The sequence below is a fragment of the Vulpes lagopus genome, chromosome 4 (genome assembly GCF_018345385.1).
Source record: "Vulpes lagopus strain Blue_001 chromosome 4, ASM1834538v1, whole genome shotgun sequence".
NCBI classification, from domain to species: Eukaryota; Metazoa; Chordata; class Mammalia; order Carnivora; family Canidae; genus Vulpes; species Vulpes lagopus.
Genome location: NC_054827.1, coordinates 51,896,316 through 51,915,284, shown reverse-complemented (window position 1 = coordinate 51,915,284; position 18,969 = coordinate 51,896,316). Strand labels below are relative to the sequence as shown.

General features: G+C 35.4%; 1 protein-coding gene across 7 annotated transcripts in view; it reads left to right on the top strand.

The window, feature by feature from the left end:
- Positions 1-18,969, top strand: part of BRAF (B-Raf proto-oncogene, serine/threonine kinase) — a 185,789-nt gene that overhangs the window by 95,090 nt on the left and 71,730 nt on the right. For all 7 annotated transcript variants that reach the window (XM_041751552.1, XM_041751548.1, XM_041751547.1 and 4 more), the window contains exons 3-5: positions 222-485; positions 17,626-17,729; positions 18,562-18,664. In XM_041751552.1, coding sequence (XP_041607486.1) covers positions 222-485; positions 17,626-17,729; positions 18,562-18,664 — 471 coding nt within the window. The remainder of the gene's footprint in view (positions 1-221; positions 486-17,625; positions 17,730-18,561; positions 18,665-18,969) is intronic.

Sequence of the window (18,969 nt, the reverse complement as noted above, 5' to 3'; positions counted from 1 at the left end):
GCAGACATTCAACCACTGAGCCACCCAGGCATCCGAAAAATTTATCATATTAAGAGTAGAAGTTAATTTACAATACTTGTAGCATTTATTTTGTAATTTCTAATTTAAAACCTTGTTAGCTAGATTATAAAGAGATTATAATCAGACTTAAATTTCTTATTTCCTTTTGTTACTGTCAGGAAAAAAATCCAGATTTAACGTAAGTCTACTTTATTTTATAGGCCTATGAAGAATACACCAGCAAACTAGATGCCCTCCAACAGCGAGAACAACAGTTATTGGAATCCCTGGGGAATGGAACTGATTTTTCTGTTTCTAGCTCTGCATCCACGGACACCGTTACATCTTCTTCCTCTTCTAGCCTTTCAGTGCTACCTTCATCTCTTTCAGTTTTTCAAAATCCCACAGATATATCACGGAGCAATCCCAAGTCACCACAAAAACCTATCGTTAGAGTCTTCCTGCCCAATAAACAGAGGACAGTGGTGAGTCAACTTTTAATATCATCATTGCTTTTTCGTTGTGTTTTTCAGAAAGAGTAGTTGTTGAAACTGAAATATGATACCACTCCACTCTCCGTGGTCATGTAAATGGAAGCATCCATTTCAACCAGGAGTGGAAAAGACATAAGTATTTGGTGCCAATGTCTGTATTTCTTAAGTGGAACAAATTACATTTTGTTTAGTGTCAGATTTGACATTAAAAAAAAAAAAAAAAAAGATTTGACATTTTAACTATCTGCCAAACTTGTACTTAGGCTGGAGTGTGGTTCTAGTTTAGAATCAAAAAGAATTTCAAGATTTGAGCTTGTTTATTGTCTATCATATGTCAGGTAAGTTTATTCTTTGCCCTGGAGAAACCCCTATTTGGACTTACTATCAAATGTTGGATTTTTAGCGTGTTTGATTTTTTTTTCTCTCTCTATATATAACTTTTGTTGATCATTAGTGTTACCACTGGAACAGAGTACTCTGTAAGTAACATTTAAAGCAGGGAAATCTGCACAATTTTATGGGTGGTCTATAAGCCTTGAGTGCAACAAGTACTGTCATTCGATTTAATAATAATGCACCTGTCTACATCACTACTTTAAAAAATGTATGTGGTTATTTTTGAAATTAATAAAAAGCCTTTTCCAAATTCAAGTGAAGTCAAAGTAGTTTTAATTTTTTTTCCCTCACACAGCATTAGTAGTAATGCTGGATTTTCATGGAATAAGTTTGACCTGTGCTGCAGTGGCCTCCAGCAAGGTCAGTTTGTACCTTTAAAACAAAAGGATGTAAGTGTCAGTGTGTGGGGATGTAAGATTAGGTCTTGAGCCTGTGTCACAAGGTAGTTGGATCTCAGATCCTCACATAAAGCTGAGCCTTTGAGAGATTTACCCTCAGAAAAAGGGTGAACTAGAAGAAAAATCTATTTACTCAGCATACATAAATAACAATAAAACTTATCTGTTTTCCTCAGCTGTCCAGATAAAGGTTAAAGTTTCCCTTGAATTCTTCATTATAGACCTGTTCTCATCATGGTGTGGGTGGTGTCCAGGATCTTTCAACCCAACAACTGGTCCTGGAGAGGCACTAGGCAGGAGCAAATGTAAAACCTCTTTGGCCTGTTTAGGTCTTGTGGAATCCACAGAGATAATGCCTATTGATAAACTCAAAATCCCATGTTACAAAATAAACAAGGAAAGAGCTTATCAGTGCATTACAAGACTTAAGAACAACAAGACTTCTAGAAGGAACCAAATAGAACTGCTACGTGGTCCTAAAATTTTAAACTCAGTGGATGACAGTATCTATGAAGTATCCTTGCTAAAGATGATTTGTGTTGTTAAGCTTCTGAACTTTGCATTTTACAAGAAACACCGGATAAAAGAAAAAGTTAAGTACCATGAGGAAATGGACAAATTCAGAATTTGGACATTCTATAATACAGATGGCCTGAGTCACTGTCACAGAGAACAAAAAACAAATTGGGGATTATTCTACACTAAATAAGACTAAAGAGATGTAAACAAATGCAATATGTGATCCTAGCTTGGGACTAGGATAGGGATGAGCTATAAAAGGCATTTCTTTATGGGAAATGGCAAATGTTGATTAACTATGTTATTATGGAATTAATAATTTTCCTGAAAATGATAACAGGAATGTAATTATGTAGTGGAATATCTTTATTCTTAGAAAATACATTTTTTTAAAATTTAGGGGTAAATTGTCATGACACCTACAACTTTTTCCACCTTCTTTTTTGAAATAAAACTTGCACAGAGTAGAATATACAAATCTCAAATGTACAACAGAGTGACCTTATACATGTGTAACTGCCACGCAGGTGAAGATATAGAACATTTCTAGTGCAACTTGAGAAAGGTTCTCCATGCCCCCTCCAACTCAGTAATCACCTCCAAGAGTAATCACTATTCTTACTTCTATCTCAATTTGGAACTTCATTTCAAATGGTAAGATAGAAAACAAAAATGAAAAAACATTTAGAATCTAAGCAGAGAGAATTTGGATGTTAATTATATTGTTCCTTCTAATTTTCTGTGAGTGAAATTTTTTACAATACAGATGGAAAAATTCAAACAACTTAGACAAAAGGAGAAACAGAAGGTTCAAAGGAAGCATTTGTCACTAGAGAAAAAAACTAATGAACATAAATTGATACTGATTTGAGGAAGTAGCAAGGTAACTTTAAATAAACTTTCAGTATGTCAAGTAATTACAGCATATTACAGAGGAAGTATCAAAATGCTAAGTAAAAATCAGGATATTTTTTAAAAACTAAGTGGAAGTAAAAAGTAGGTTAAAAGAATTATTAAACTCTAGAAAGCAAGAAAAGAGACTCAAACTATAAAAGAGAGGATAAGAGATATGAAAGATGGAATGAACAGTTTCATTATATGCCTCAGAGGAGTTCCAGAAAGAAGAGAAATAAAGTAGAGCAAAATTCAAAGAAATGATGGCTAACATTTGTGAAAGATGAATCTAAAGATTTGGGAAACAAACGCCCTGAAGTGTAAAAATAAATTTCAGTCCATAATTATTAGATATAACAAAATGAAAGAATAGTTTTTTCAAACCATTGAGGAAAAAAATTATCTTTAAAAAAATCACAATCAGATTATCAAAAATTTTTCATCATAGCAGCTGTAGAAGCCAAAAGACAATAGAGTAATCAGAATGCTGAGAAATGCCTGTAATTTGCTTAGCTAAAATATGAGTTGAAGGTATAATAGAGGCCTTTCCAGATGAGAATTTACCTTTGCCAGGCTCTGCTTGATGGAACTACCCAAAAATTACTTTAGAAAAACAGTTGAATACATTAAGGGGGGCACATGGTGTGGTGAGCACAGGTGTTTTATGCAACTGATGAATTATTCAAAACTACGTCAGAAACTAATGATGTACTCTATGTTGGCTAATTGAATTTAAATATAATAAATAAAGTTGAATACAGAGAAAGGAATGAAAAGTAAGAATTAATCTTAGTAACCTGGAATTGGGCAATGATTTTATAAATATGACAAAAGTACAATACATAATGAACATATTCATAAATTGGATTTCATTGAAATTTAAAATTTATGCTTTTTTTTTTTAAGATTTTATTTATTTGAGAGAGAAGAGAGAGAACACAAGCAGGGGGTGGGGAACGGAAGAGGGAGAGAGAGAAGCAGGCTCCCCTCAGAGCAGGGAGCCCAATGAGGGCCTTGATCCTGGGGCCCAGGATCGTGACCTGAACCAAAGGCAGGCACCTAACCAACTGAGCCACTCAGGCACCCCAAAAACTATGCTTTTTGAAAAGACAGTGCTAAGAGTACAAAGATAAACCATGGACTAGTCTTTGCAAAACACATATGTGATTAAGGACGTGTATCCAGAGCATACAAAGAGCTCTTAGAACTCAATAATGAGAACACAAACACCTCAAAAAAATAGATAAAAGTTTTGAACAAATACTTCACTAAGGAAAATATGTAGATAGTGAATAAATAAATGAGAAAATGCCAGATGTCATTAGTCATTGGAGAAATGCAAATTTAAAGGCACAAGATAACACTACACACCTACAAGAATGGCTAAAATGAAAGAGTGGCAATACCAACTAGTGGCAAGGATGTGGAATAACTGGAATTTTCATTCACTGCTGGTGGGAATGTATAGTGGTACATATACACTATATGGTACACTTTTTAAAACAATTTGATAGTTTTATTTAATACAATTCCTTTTAAAATCCAAACAGTGTTTTTTGCAGAAAAGGAAAAATCTATCCTGTAATTAACGTGGAAGCTTAAGGAATCCTGAAGAACCAAGCAATCTTGCAAGAGTAAAGTTGGAGGTCTTACACTTCCTGATCTCAAAACTTACTACAAACCTACAGAATGGCATAGATATACAGACATAAAGATCAATGAAATAAAGAGTCCAGAAATAAATTATTATGTATATGGTCAAAGGATATTTGACAAAGGTATCGCAACCCCTCAGTGGGGAAAGGACAGTCTCTTCCACAAATGATGCTGGCAAAACTGGATGTGCACATGCAAAACAATGAAGTTGGACCCTTGCCTTACACCACATGCAAATTCCTCTCAGAATGGATCAAAAACATAAATGTAAGAGCTGAAACTATAAAACCCTTAGAATGAAACATAGAGGAAAAGCCTCACAACGCTGGATTTGGCAGTAGTTTCTTAGCTCTGACACCAAAGCACCGGCAACATAGGTAAAAATAGAGAAGTATTTTGTTATACCTAACAAAATTAGAAACACTGTGAATCAAAGAACACAATCATCTGAGTGAGAAGACAACGCAGAATAAATATTTGTAAATGATATATGTGATAAAGGGTTAATACTCAGAATGTATTTTTGAAAACTCCTACAACTCAATAAAAAAGAACACCTTAAACAACCCAGTTAAGAAAGGAGAGGGGAGGTGAGTAGACATTTCTCCAAAGAGATATACAAATGGCCAACAAAACATGAAAAGATGCTTAAGAGTAATCATTAGGAATATGCAAATCAAAGCCACAATGAGCTACCACCTCACACCCATTAGAATGGCTACTATCAAAAAAAAAAAAAAATGAGGCAGCCCTGGTGGCTCAGTGGTTTAGTGCCGCCTTCAGCCCAGGGCAAGATCCTGAAGACCCAGGATCAATTCCCATGTCAGGCTCCCTGCATGGAGCCTGCTTCTCCCTCGGCCTGTGTCTTTGCCACCCCCCCCCCTCTCTCTCTCTCTCTCTCATGAATAAGTAAATAAAATATTAAAAAAAAAAAAAGAATGAATAGCATGTTGGCAAGGATATGGAGAAATTGGAACCCTTGTGCATTGCTAGTGGGGATATACAATGGTGTGACCACTATAGAAAATGTTTGAGGATTCCTCAAAAACTAAGAAAAGAATTATATTATCCTGCATTTCTGCTTCTGGATATATACACAAATGAATTGAAAGGGCTTCAAAGAGGTTATTTATACACCCATATTTATTTATTTATTTATTTATTTATTTATTTTTATACACCCATATTTATAGCAGCATTATTCACAATAACCAAAAATGTGTAGTCAACCCAAGTGTCCATCGACAGATGCATGAATAAACAAAATGTGATATATGCATACAGTGGAATATTATTCAACCCTCAAAAGGAAATTCTGACACATTCTACAGCATTGATGAATCTCAAGCCAGTCACAAGAAGACATACTGTATTATTCCACATATATGAGGTACCTAGAATAGTCAAATTCATAAAAACAGAAAATAGGATAGTGGTTATAAGGGGGTAGAGAATTATTCTTTAATGGTTATAGAGTTTCATTTTTCTCAAAATGAAAACTGTCATGGAGACTGGTTATGAAACAGTGTCCATGTACTTAACATAGCTAACTGTATACTTTAAAGCAGTTAAGATGTTAAATTTTATGTTATATGTATTTTGCCACAATTAAAAGATAGTTTGGCAATTTTGTAAAAAGTTAAGCATACACCTAGTATATGATCCAGCCATTCATTCTACTTCTAAATATTTACCAAAGAGAAAGCATATGTCCATACAAAGATTTATGCACAATTGTTCTTAGTTGCTTTATTTGTAATACCCTCAAGCTGAGTACAAGCCAAATGTTCATCAACAGATGGTTAAGCAGGCTGTGGTATATCCATAAAATGGAATACCATGTGGTACAAAGAGTGCATTACTGATAGACACAACAACATAGTCAATCTCAAAATAATCATGCTAAGTGAAAGTAGCCAGACAAAAATGAAAATGTATTTTACACCTCTACTTATATAAAATTCTAGAACATGCAAACTGTTCTCTAGTGACAGGTTTTTGTTTTTTTAAGATTGTGTTTATCTGATCGAGCAAGTGTAAAAGCATGGGGAGCAACAGAGGGAGAAGGAGAAGCAGGCCCTCTGCCAAGCAGGGAGCCCAAGGCAGGGCTCCATCCCAGGATCCTGGGATCATGACTTGAGCGAAAAGCAGACACTTCACTGACTGAGCCACTCAGACACCCCTAGTGACAGTTTTAGATCAGTATTTGTGTGGGCCTGGACTGGAGGGAGGAATTACATAGGAGCTCAAGGAAACTTTGAGGTATAATAGAGTACATTAATTATCTTGAATGTAGTGATAATTCATTAGTATATACATAATGTCAAAATGTATCAGACAATATACCTAAATTAATGTAGTTTATTGTAGATCAGTTAAACCTCAAATCTGTTTTTTTTAAAAAGAATGAAAAGGGACATCTACCTGGCTTTAGTTGGAAGAATATGTGACTCAGGGTTATGAGTTTGAGTTGGGTATAGAGATTACTTAAATAAAACTTAAAAAGAATAAAAAGGAATGACGAGTTGTTAGTAATGAAAAGAAAATTGGTAATGTTATTTATCTATTACATGAAATATACTTTAAGAAGAGAAAGAAGTGTTAAGGATGAGGGTCATGCTCTGGCAGGAGAAAAGGATTACCTTTTACTTTATACTTAAACCCTCTTCCACAGAGCTGTTTCTTTCTGATGCTTAAAATTATTATTTAGAGTGATTATATCTATTTTATTTAGCTATTTTTCATGATGGATAGTTAAGTAATATTATGATATACATTTAAATACATATATCCTGAAACATTGTGGGAATATTTTTATGTTAGATATCTACAAATAATTATTGGGTAAGGTATACACTCTCAATAGTGTATGAGGCTTACTTTTACCGTGAGACCCTGGCCAATACAGAATGTTAAAATTTAGAAGATATTATTGATCTACTAAAATTTAAAGTATTTCAGGCCTAAGATACCCTCATTCATGTATACTTTTCAATACATAAGTCATACAACAACAAAAAGTTAAGGAAAGTATTAGACTCACCCAAGTATCCTGAAACACAACTTGTCCTAAGCCTGTCTTTTTGAATTCATAATTTATAAGAATTTTTTATAGATTAAGACTTAACTCACGTACAGTTCACTCAAAGGGTGCACTCTAGTGATTTTTAGTCTGTTCACAGTTATACAGATGTTACCACAATCAATTTAAGAATTTCTCAACATTCCAGGGCAGCCCGGGTGGCTCAGTGGTTTAGCGCCGCCTTCAGCCCAGGGCCTGATCCCAGAGGCCCGGGATCAAGTCCCACGTCAGGCTCCTTGTCTGTGTCTCTGCCTGTGTCTCTGCCTCTCTCTCTCTCTCTCCCTCCCTCCCTCCCCCCCTCTCTCTCATGAATAAATAAATAAAATCTTAAAAAAAAAAAAAACTTTCTCAGCATTCCAAAAAAGAAACCCTATATGCATTAGTAGTCACTTACCATTTCTCCCCAACCTTCCCAGCCCTAGGCAACTACTTACTTCCTTTTATCTCTATAGATTTGCCTATTCCTGGACATACCATATAAATGGAATCTTGGAGTGTGTGGTCTTTTGTGACTGGCTTCTTTGATTTAGTGAGTTTCCAGTGTTCTTCCATGTTACAGTGTGATTCAGTCCTTCATGCCTTATTTTATGGTTGACTCATATCGTATTGTTTGTATATATATACTCCATTGTATTTATCCATCCTGAGTGTTGTTTCCACTTTTTGGCTATTGTGAATAATGCTGTTATGAGCATTCCATGTACAAGTTTTTTTGTGTGGACATATGTTTTCGTTTTTTATTGGATAAATGTCTCTAGTAATCTTTTGAGGAACAGCCAGAATGTATTCCAAAACAGCTGTAGCATTTTACTTTCTCATCAGTACTGTGTGAGGGTTTTAGTTTTTCCATCTCCTCACCAGCGTATTTATTGTCTTTTTGATTACAGCCATCCTAGTGTGTTTGAAGTGGTGTTTCATTATGGCTTTGATTTGCATTTCCCTGATAGGCTGACGATATCAAGCATCTTTTCATGTGCTTATTGGCTTTCGTATATCTGTTTTGGAGAAAGAATTTCCTTTTATATAAATAGTTTTCTATGGCATGCATAGACAAAAATAAAATACCATAGGTCTGAGATAAGAAAAATTATAAGAACTGATGAGCACTGCTCTAATAATAGAAATGGGATGTAAATGGCTAGGATTATTTCTTCTAGAGATGGCAAAAGGTACAAGTCCTAAGACTATATATATTTCAGAAGGAGAAAGAGTAGAGATTATAGGAATAAAACTTAATGTGTTTTAGTTACAAAAAGAGAATTGTAGAAGACGAATAAGGCTGAGATTAGAAAGTAAAAGTAAGGTAGACTAAATGAAAGCATTATAATTCTAGGAATATGATAGTAGCTAGCCCCTAGAAGTGTTTTTTTATGACTCTAAAAAACCAGTACTAAACAAAAAACCATGCTTGAAAATTTTAGATCATTTTGCAAAGCAAGGTATTTAATTGATGACTTTGAGTCACCAATTTAGCATTTAGAAAAGAATGTTCATAAGGTTTTTTAAAACCTTTTTATTTAGAAAATGTGTTTATATAGAAAATTATAATGGACAGTATATTAAAATCTGTTTGTTTAGTCACTTCCAATGAACAAATAGGAATTTTTGTCATTTTTCCTTTATACTACACACATACGCAAATGTGGTTCCCTTTTTTTTTTTTTAAAGATTTTATTTATTTATTCATAAGAGATCAGAGAGGGAGAGAGGCAGAGACACAGGCAGAAGGAGAAACAGGCTCCATGCAAGGAGCCTGACACGGGACTCGATCCCAGGTCTCCAGGATCATGCCCTGAGCTGAAGGTGACGCTAAACCGCTGAGCCACCCAGGCTGCCCCAAATGTGGTTCCCTTTACCCGTCCCATTACTCTCCTGAACATCCGCTGTTCCACTGTTTCCTACTGTTTCCCACTGTTTATCAGCCACTCTGATAAATGTAGGGTACATTAATTCCAAAATTTTATACTTTACTAAATATATGTATCTATAAGTATTTTTTAAATTTGTGATAGTATGATACTATATACAATATTCAGTACCTTGCCTTTTAGATTTAAAATTATAATTTCAAGGTATACATATGTATATGTTGATACATATAGGTCTTATTCTTCGAATTTAACTACTATGGAGACTTCCAGCTTCTGAATATACCACAGTTTATCCATTTCCCTATGATGGACATGTAGATTATGTTTAATTTTTTTTTGTTATTACTAAAGCCTAAAATACGAACATCTTATACAGGATTCTTTGTATACAAGTAACAAGGTATTTCTAAGTTGTAAAAGTGGAAGTAGATTCCTGGGGCACGGGATAGGCAGATTTGATTCAAAGGTTGTAAAAGAACAAGGAATCTGGAAAATATCTAAAGCTACTAAGTTAATTTTAGCATCTGTGGAATGGAAGTTCTGAGAGCAGCTTATCAGTGATTAACATTTAGTAGGTGGTCTGTAAATATTTTAGAAGGGCTGAGTCTTTGGGGGTGGTGTTTAAAGATTTTATTTATTTCAGAGAAAGAGCAAAGCATGAGCAGGGGGAGGGGCAAAGGGAAAAGCAGACTCCCCGTTGATCAGGGAACCAGAAGCCTGATCAGGGAACCAGAAGCTGAAGCTGGACTCGATCCCAGGACCCTAGGATAATGACCTGGGCTGAAGGCAGACACTGGATGTTTCAAAAGCATTCCTTCATTGTGCTGTAATTAAAGCAGGAAATATTTGTGGAATGGAAGGGATAAGGAGAAGCTATGTTCTTGCTTTCGCCAGTTTGGGAGGAAACATGAAGAACACATAAAAACACTTTAAGAAAAATGAAAAGGAAAAAACAGCAAAACTTTTAACTTTATTAATAGCACAAATAAGTAGTTTTAATGAAATAGATTGAGTCAAGGGTCATCACTAGATAGGAGTAAGTGGTAGTACCCCCACAGAATACCCATCCCTCTATTTTTAGCAAAAGCAGAAACCTAAGATCTACACAAGTGAGGAAAGAGGGTGGGGTGGGTGTTAGGTTCTATTTCTTTGTAGACAGAAGGAATAATAGTACCCATGGCATAGTGGTTTACAGTTTGTGAAAATGCACTCACATCCTCTCACGGTTTGTGAAGCAAAATACTGTAGAGAGCGGTATTAGATTATATTGATATTTCAGTTACAGTTTGATTTTAATAATATTATGTGGCTGTGGAACCTAGGACATTCTTGAATCCTGGTAAATTCTGTTAGCTTTCACCAACAGTGAAAGGACTTCTTTTTCTGTTACTAGTTAAGTACCTCCCTGTGCAGTACTAATTAATGAAGTAACTGATTAACTTTAGTTTTGATCTTTGATTTGATTTACTTTTATAGCATTTTACTGGTAAAAACTTAGGATGTTTGTAAGTCCTGTGACCACTGGTTCTTTGTTAAATACAATTTGACCAGGATGTTTGGGTGGCTCAGTCAGTTAAGTGTCTGACTCTCGATCTCAGCTCAGGTCTCGATCTCAGGGTCATGAGTTCAAGCCCTGAGTTGGGCTCCACACTGGGCGTGAGACCTACTTTAAAAAACACCTATATCTGTATATCTGTCTATCTTGACCTAAAGACATGCTTAATTCTAAAATTGCTTTTACATTATGAAGTTTTTGTAGCGTAGTCAGCCTCTTTTTACTTTAGTAAGACCATGTTGTAAGCAGATTACATAAAGTTTTTCCTTCAAAACCTAATCATTGTAACAGTCCTGAAAAAGGACTTGACATCAGGATACATTATCATAAAATCAGGAAGCCACAAATTTAGATTTATATTCAAAACCCATACATTGGCATGTATATTTTGTGCCAGTTTATGCAAGGAGATCTCAGGGTATCATGCAGTTTATTTAAAGTATATAGTGAAGACTGCATTGCAAAGAATTTAAACTACCAAATTAATCTGCTAGCTCAAATAATATGTTACAATTTGATGGCCATTACTTTAGGAAGGTCTTTTAAGTTTTAAGAAGACATTTTATTATGGAAATTTTTAAGTGTACACAAAAGAAGAGTAGTGTAGTGAGCCATCATGAACCCATTGATAAAAGATGGTTTATATTCACTTTAAAAACTAATATGTGGGGATCCCTGGGTGGCGCAGCGGTTTAGCGCCTGCCTTTGGCCCAGGGTGTGATCTTGGATCGAATCCTACATCGGGCTCCCAGTGCATGGAGCCTGTTTCTCCCTCTGCCTATGTCTCTGCCTCTCTCTCTCTCTCACTGTGTGCCTATCATAAATAAAAATAAATAAATAAAATAAAATAAAAACTAATATGTGAAAGTTTAGACTAATACATTTTGTTCTGGTCTAAATTATCCTTTGCAAAAATATTCAGGCAGTTACATTGACTCTAGCTCTTTATTAAGATGGGATGCTTGTTTTAAAAATTTTTGTAGAAAAAAATTATTTCTCCTTTGATAGCCTAATCAAGGACATTTAATTTTGGAATTTGAAGAATTCCATGCATAAACCTGATTCTTTTGAAAGTATCTTTTCAGTCCTGTTAGCTTTTAAATATGAGACAAATCACTCCTCCCATTTTCGATCATATAATTCTTTCATGTGGTAATTATATAAAGAAATCTTGTGCCCTCCCCTGTTTCTATATTCTATACATCCAGTTTCCCCTGAAACTTTTAGGTAACTATTTTTATTTGGGAGGTATATGTGTATTTTCTGGGATGTTATGGGTTTTTGTTTTTCTTTAAAGAATTTATTTATTCATGAGAGACATGGAGAGAGAGAGGCAGAGACACAGGCAGAGAGAGAAGCAGGCTCAATGCGGGAGCCTGATGTGGGACTCGATCCTGGTACTCCTGTCTGGATCGCGCCTGAGCCGAAGGCAGACACTCAACAGCTGAGCCACCCAGGCGTCCCTTTGCGGTTGCTTTTTAATGTAGCTACAAGCAAATACAAAGATGTATTCTTATTTTTCCACTTCTCTTTGTACACACAAGCCATCATACTATACATATCATTCTGTATTTTGTTTTTAATATTTACATAGACCCTGGAAATGCTCCGTTGCCATATACAGAGAAATTTTAAGTATTATTTTTTTTTATAGCTATAGATTTCAGTGTATAGATGTTTATCAGAATACTATAGTTATACCAAAAAGTGTGCTTGCCTGGATCAAAAGGAAATTTATATATGTAATTTTGATAATAGATACTTTGAAATTTTGAGGGATGCCTGGGTGGCTCTGCAGTTGAGCATCTGCCTTTGGCTGGCTTAGGGCGTAGTCCTGGGATCCAGGATCAAGTTCCGCATCAGTCTCCCTGTGGGAAGCCTGCTTCTTCCTCTGCCTATGTCTCTGCCTCTGTGTGTGTGTGTGTGTGTGTGTGTGTCTTTCTCATGAATAAATCTTTAAAAAAAATTTTTTTTGCTTTATAGGTCTTGCTTAATTTTGCATTGCTACCTGCAATATATGAGATGCCTGTTTACCATAGCCTAATATGATAGAACATGTTGTCAAGCTTTTGGATTTTTGCCAGTCTGATAATTAAAAAAAATATTTTGGCAAGTTTAAGTTTACTTTACTCCTAGTGATACTGAACATCTTTTCATGTTTGAACTTTCATGTCCTTTCCCATTTTTCTATTGGGTTGTTGGTATTTATCTCATATTTTTAGCTCTTTATATATTAGGAAGATTACATGCATGTTATAGGAGTTGCAGATATTTTTTATCAGTTTGCTTTTGTTTTTTGACTTTGCTCATAAGTTACAAATATATTTTTCATAGTTTGTATATGTCTTTAGACTGCTTATAATTTGTTTTGCCATCTAAAAGATTTTTAGTTTTATGCAGTTGAACTTAACATTTTTTTCTTTTATGGCAGATTTTGCATTATAGTTATAAAGGCCTTCTCAGCTAGAGGTTATAAAGGATTTTGCCATGTTTTCTTCCAGTATTTTATGGTTTGTCTCTTCCTTCCTTTTTCAACATTTAAATTTTTTACTTATTTGGAGTTTTCCCTAGTCTACAGTATGAAATACGGATGAACTTTTTAACTAGATTGGTTCCAGTTGTCTCAGTATGGACATCTTTAACCTATTTCAGATGCTGCCTTAATTTTATTCTAATTTCCTTTATGTATTAGAGTCTGTTTTTGTCTTTTTATTCTGTTCCATTAGTCTGTCAGCCTATTGAACTGGCTCTATCAATTAGCAAATAGTTAACAAAAAATCAGCCTACAGTAGTGAAATGAAAGACTTATCACTTTCCCTTATTGCTAAGAGTGGAAAGGCATATTTTTGCTTGCTGATGAAATATATATACACTTTGGGATTAAGCGTAACTAGAAGATACATGACAGGATTGCATAAGGGAAATTACCAAAGGAACTAAGGGGTAGTAGATAGCCATGGTTCACTTGTAACCTTATATGCCTTGTTATGGTATTTAAAATTTCCCCCATAAGAACTGGAAAATTGTAGGAACTTGAATTTTGCCCCATAAATTATGAAAAATTGGAGCAGACTAATGAAATATAAAATTACATTTTTTTAAAGATTTTATTTATTCATGAGAGAGAGAGAGAGAGGCAGAGACATAGGCAGAGGAGGAAGCAGGCTCCATGCAGGGAGCCTGATGTGGGACTCGATCCTGGAACTCCAGGATCACACCCTGGGCTGAAGGCAGGCGTTAAACTGCTGAGCCACCCGGGGATCCCCTAAAATTACATTTTAGAATGAAGTTCTAAATCTGAATTCAGTGGGCTTCTCAACAGTCCATACATGAGCTTCAGGTTCTATGAACCCCTGAAATTTTATGTGTCAGAGCATCTAAGACCAGAATCTCAGAAGTCTTTTTTTAGGTGGGGGAGGGGCAGAGGGAGGAGAGAGAATCTTTTTAAATTTTTTTATTTAAATGAAATTACCTTTTTTGAAAGATTTTATTTATTTATTCATAAGAGACACACACAGAAGGAGAAGCAGAGACACAGGCAGAAGAAGAAGCAGGCTTCATGCAGGGAGCCTGCTGTGGGACTTGATCCTGGGATTCCGGGATCACGCCCTGAGCCAAAGGCAGACAGACACTCAACCACTGAGCCACCCAGACGTCCATGAGCATGGAACGTTTTTCTATTTCTTTGTGCAGTCCTCTATTTCTAAGTGTCCTATAGTTTTCAGTACAATTCATTTGCCTCTTTGGTTAGGTTTATTCCCAGGTATCTAATGGGTTTTGGTGCAATTGTAAATGGGATTGATTGCTTATTTTCTTTTTCTTCCATCTCATTGTTAGTGTATAGAAATGCAGCTAACTTCTGGGCATTGGCTTTATATCCTGCCACTTTGCTGAATTCCTGTGCAAGTTCTAGCAATTTTAGGGTAGAGTCTTTTGGGTTTTCCACATAGAGTATCATGTCAGGAGAGACTCTTAAGCAGGCTCCATGCCCAGTGTGGAGCCCAATGTTCAGGGCTCAATCTTATGACCTTGAGATCATGACCTGAATCAAAAGAGTCAGAAGCTTAACTGACTGAGCCCTCCCAGGCACTCCAAATTCTCAGAAGTCTTTGACACACACACACAAGTTAAAAATACCTTTTTTAGAAAGATTCCTCTGGTTACATGGAATAGGGTTTAAAACTAAAGATAGGGTTGCTGGGATCCCTGGATGGCACAGTGGTTTGGCGCCTGCCTTTGGCCCAGGGTGCAATCTTGGAGACCTGGGATCGAGTCCCACGTCGGGCTCCCTGCATGGAGCCTGCTTCTCCCTCTGCCTGTGTCTCTGCCTCTCTCTCTCTTTCTCTGTGACTATCATAAATAAATAAAATCTTTTAAAAAATAAGTAAAGATAGGGTTGCTAATCAAGAAGTTTTTGCATAAAGTATGCAAAATATAAGTAGCAGACGGGCACTGAGGCGGAAACTTGACGGGATGAGCACTGGGTGTTTTTCTGTATGTTGGTAAATTGAACACCAATAAAAATTAATTTAAAAAAAAACAAAATATAAGTAGCAGAGCCTATCAAAATACAAACAACATTTTACACAGAAGTGGAACAAATAATCCTAAAATTTGTATGAAACCACGGAAGACCCCCAAATAGCTAAAGGAATCTTGAGAAGGAAGAACAAAGCTGAAGATACCAAATTCTAGAATTCAAGATGTACTGTAAAGCTGTAGTAATCATACCATGTATGTAGTACTGGCACAAAAATAGACACGTAGGGCATCCCCGGTGGCTTAGTGGTTTAGCGCCGCCTTCAGCCCAGGGTGTGATCCTGGAGACCCGGGATTGAATCCCACATCGGGCTCCCTGCATAGAGTCTGCTTCTCCCTCTGCCTGTGTCTCTGCCTCTCTCTCTCTCTCTCTCTCTCTCTCTCTCTCTCTCTCTCTCCATGTCTCTCATGAATAAATAAATGAAATCTTTAAAAAAAAATAGACATATAGATCAATGGAACAGAATAGAGAGCCTAGCTATAAGCCCATGTTTATATGGTAAATTAACCTATGACGAAGGATGCAAGAATGAACAATGGGGAAAAGATAGTCTCTTTAATAAATGGTGTTGGGAAAACTGAACAGCTATATGCAAAACAATGAAACTGGACCACTTTCTTATACCATATACAAAAATAAATTCAAAATGGATTGAAGACCTAAATATAATGCCTGAAACCATAAAACTCCTAGAAGAAAACATAGTTTTCATATCATCATTTCATCAAACATATTTGATATCTCCTTAGCTGATCTAGTTCTTCCTCCTCAAGAAAAACAAAAGCAAAAATTATTGGGACTATACCAAAATAAAAGGCTTTTACACAACAAAAGGAACAAGGCAACCTACTGAAGTAAGAGAAGATATTTGCAAATGATATGTCTGATAAGGGGTTAATATTCACAATACATAAAGAACATACAGCTCAACACCAAAAATTCCAAATAATCTAATTAAAAATTAGGCAGAGGACCTGAATAGATATTTTTCCAAAGTAGACCTACAGATGGCCAACAGACACAGGAAAAGATGTTCAACATTGCTAATCGTTAGGAAAATGCAAATCAAAACCACAGTGAGGGTTGCCTGGCTGGCTCAGTCAGTAGAGTATGTGACTTTTTTTTTTTTTTTAAAGATTTTTAAAATTCATTTATTCATGGGAGACACAGAGAGGCAGAGACACAGGCAGAGGGAGAAACAGGACTCCCCGTGGGGAGCCCAGTGTGAGGCTCGGTCCCAGGACCCTAGGATCATGACCTGAGCTGAAAGTAAATGCTCAACCACTGAGCCACCCAGGTGCCCTGGGTATGCAACTCTTGATCTTGGGATTGTAACTTTGAGCCCCACATTGGGTGCAGAGATTACTTAAAAATAAAACCTATTAAAAAAAAAAACGAGATAACACCTTACACTGGTCAGAATCGCTAAAATCAAAAAGAAGTGTCAGCGAGGATGTAGAATGTAGAGAAAAAAGAGTTACCATATGCTATTGATGAGACTACAAATTGGCACAGTCACTGGAAAACAGTATGGAACTTCCTCAGAAAAATAAAAATAGAAAAACAAACAGAATCCGACCTACAGCTACAGATATCAAACTAGGGATATTCTATTCCCCAGAAGGGAAGAGAATAGAGGGATAGGCAAAATGGATGAAGGGAAGTAGTAGACGTGGGCTTCCAGTTTTGGAATTAATAAGTTTAATAAGTCGTAAGGATGAAAGGCAAAGGGAGTGTAATCAGTGATATTATAGTGTTATATGGTGACAGATACTAGCTATACTTGTGAGCATAGAGTATTGTATAGAGAAGTTGTATCATGTTATATACCTGAAACTGATACGATGTGTGTCAACTATATTCAAATTCTAAAAAATTTTTAAATTGATTTTGCTTTAAATGTTGACATGTTAATTCTTAATGGTGGGTATATAGGAACCGGTTGTCTTTTTATATGTTAAAATATTTCATAATTTTAATAAGCAAAATCAATTTTGCTTTAAGTTGGTGAATAATAGATATTTCAGTCATAATTTTCCTTTAGTATCAAGTTAGCTTTACAAATGATGTTATTATCTGACAGGGTGATCATATGACATTTTAAAGGTATTGTAAAGTATTGACCTTTTTTAAATGTTGTGGAAAAATATATAATTTATTCCCTTTATCTCATATTATATATATATATATATGTGTATATATATATATATGATACCATAGGTACCCGCAAGATGTGGAGTTACAGTCCGGGACAGTCTAAAGAAAGCTCTGATGATGAGAGGTCTAATCCCAGAGTGCTGTGCTGTTTACAGAATTCAGGATGGGTATGGTTTGTATGTGATGTGAAATTTTGTTTAAAAAGGAAAAAAAACCCTCAGACCTTAAACTTTGGGTTTTCTGTAGCATCTTTACCCAAACCCAAGGTATTGAAATTTAACTTTAGAAAAATATATTAAGTTAGCCTAAAGAAAACCTTGTAGGCCTTTTGAGGAGTTAACATTAGGTATTTTGTGTGATGATAGTGTTATTCCGATGAAATGACTATTTGGAGTCTGAGATTCTTACAATTTTTGAACCATTTAAAATGTGGCTTATTTGAATAATGGACTCTTCCCCCACGCCCATATTTTTAATATAAACTCATAGTTTCACAAAAGGCTTATCAAAATTAATATTTTAAGCTATTTTTCTTTCAGAGAAGTATCTAAAATTGTGCCAGGACCCCCCAAATTTTGAATCTTGTTTTTAAAAAAATATCCTTTTGGATATTGTCCCTTGAGTACTCTTTTTTTTTTTTTTTTTTTTTTTTAATGGATAGATAAATCCGTAGCTGTGATTCTTTTTTTTTTTTTTTTTTTTTGGAGGGGGGACCTTAGGAACAATCAATTTTCTGCTGTTGTAGGTCTTTTCTGGAGCTGGCTTGAAGAAAAGAGTACATCTCTTTACCCTGCTGTTTGTCCAAGAGTGATACATTTATTTGGGGTAAACTTAAAAATTAATTTATTGCCATTTAAATTTCTAACGATGGAAGACTAGGGAGCCAAACCTCCCTCACCATTACTAGCCCCTCAATAACCAATTTTCATGTCTTCAGCATGAGGTATATGAAGATTTTTAGGTGTGATAACCAAGAAAGGCTGTGTCTACACTTTTCAGAGAGAAGAAACCAATTGGCTGGGACACTGATATTTCCTGGCTCACTGGAGAGGAATTGCATGTAGAAGTGTTGGAAAATGTTCCACTTACCACACACAACTTTGTATGTACTTTTACATTTTTTCCAAATGTCAAAAATGTACAAGTTCTTGCACATGAATTTTTACTTAGGGAATATGAAATATGGATGAATAATTTTGGGGTTGGTATTTTACCTAAGTTGAAAATCCATTCTGTTCTTTAAAAAGCTTATATTTAAATAAAGAGTTTTATTTTCTTCTTAATTTGAAAAAAACAATATATGTTTTTCAATAAAAGGAACTGAAAAGAGAATCTGAATAGTATAAAAGTATATCAAGTGTAGTCTTCCAAACTCCTTCTACTTATACAAATGTGTGCTTGCTTATA